A 1,647-nucleotide genomic window follows, 5' to 3' on the forward strand; every position below is an offset into this window, starting at 1 on the left:
ATGCCTGCACAAGAAAAAAAAATGAAACAACTCCTCATTCTCCAATATTCTGCAGAAAAAAATGTTCATTGTGCTTAAGACTCGATCAACTGTAATATATCTCCTTTGTCTGTTGACTGTTGTTTGCATTTATTTCTATTATTAGAAATGTATATACATACATTAATTATATATAGTAATTATATATTCAAAAGTTCTGTATGAACAAGCACTATGAGAGAAAATGCCTCTTGTTTATTAAATGTTATTATTGACAATAATACATTGAAATGACTGCAAAAATAAAGACATATTTAAAAAACAAGAATACCAACTTTAATAACAGCTTTAATTTTATGTGGTTGCTATAAATCTACAACGATGAAAATATAATATTACCTATTAAAGTATACTCTTTCATCATATGTATTTGCACATAAAGTATGCCTTTTGAGATATGGTTTTACTATCGAACCTAGACGAATCTTGAAAGAAATATATTTCTCAAGCTGCACTTGAGATCTTGGCATCTCCTCCATCTTCTGTCAATATGCCCAACTACTGAAAGCATGGCTAACAAGAGAGCATCATCAACAGCTAACTCACACTTCAGCCTTTTCCACCCCTAATACTTTCATGAAGGCTCTGGCCACTTCTCTGTTGCGGAGACTGTAAATGAGAGGATTCAACAAAGGAGTAAGAATAGTATAGAAAGCTGACACCATTTTGTCCTGATTGGGAGAACGACCAGAAGAGGGTCTCATGTAAATGAACATGGCTGCCCCATAGTACATTCCCACCACCACAAGGTGGGAGGAACAGGTTGCAAAAGCCTTGTGGCGACTCTCAGCAGAGGACATTCGAATGACAGCCAGAATTACACGAGTGTAGGAAGCAATAATGATTGTTACAGGGAAGATAAGCATAATTACACAGCAGAAAAATATCATCTTTTCAAATGTCAAGGTATCACTACATGAAAGAGTGAGCAGGGCTGGAACATCACAGAAAAAGTGAGGTATTTCTCTGGCACCACAATAAGAGAAGGACAATGCTGCTGCAACTTCTATTATGCCATCAAGGGAACCAAGAATCCATGAGGCAGCAGCCAGGAGACCACAGATTTTAGGACTCATGAGAATAGGATACCGTAATGGGTGGCAAATAGCCACATAACGGTCATAGGCCATTGTGGCCAATAGAAAACATTCGGCTCCAAGCAGAGATACATAGAAGAATATCTGGCATCCACAGCCAGCCATGGAGATGGACTTGTTCCCAGAGAGAAAGTTGAAGGCCATCTGGGGCACTGTGGTACAAATGAGCATAAGATCCATAAGAGAAAGTTGGCTGAGAAGGATGTACATTGGGGTGTGGAGTTGGGCATCCAGGTAGATGAGAAGCACCATAGTAGAATTACCCATGAAGGCCAGGAAGAAGATACCCAGGATAAGGGAAAAGAAAAAAGTATGAAGAGGGCTGTGATCAAAAATACCCAACAGGATGAAATTAGAGTTGAAGGTCCAATTGTTCCATTGCATCATAAGTATGTTCACTGTGGAGACAGAATATAGAATAAAGGTAATAATATGTCAACAACATGACCAATATTTCCTTCCAAGCTAAATAATCACAAAGAGTTATGCAAGCATAAGAAAGTTGTTTCTT

General features: G+C 38.1%; 1 protein-coding gene across 1 annotated transcript; it reads right to left on the minus strand.

Annotated features, from left to right (window-relative positions):
- Positions 1–581: 581 nt before the first annotated feature.
- LOC101981355 (olfactory receptor 2M3-like) lies at positions 582–1,523 on the minus strand. Its single transcript, XM_005368923.2, has one exon. It carries the CDS (start codon positions 1,521–1,523, stop codon positions 582–584), a length of 942 nt encoding a protein of 313 aa, XP_005368980.1.
- Between the last annotated feature and the right edge of the window lie 124 nt (positions 1,524–1,647).

Source organism: Microtus ochrogaster, unplaced genomic scaffold (assembly GCF_000317375.1).
Source record: "Microtus ochrogaster isolate Prairie Vole_2 unplaced genomic scaffold, MicOch1.0 UNK43, whole genome shotgun sequence".
NCBI classification, from domain to species: domain Eukaryota; kingdom Metazoa; phylum Chordata; class Mammalia; order Rodentia; family Cricetidae; genus Microtus; species Microtus ochrogaster.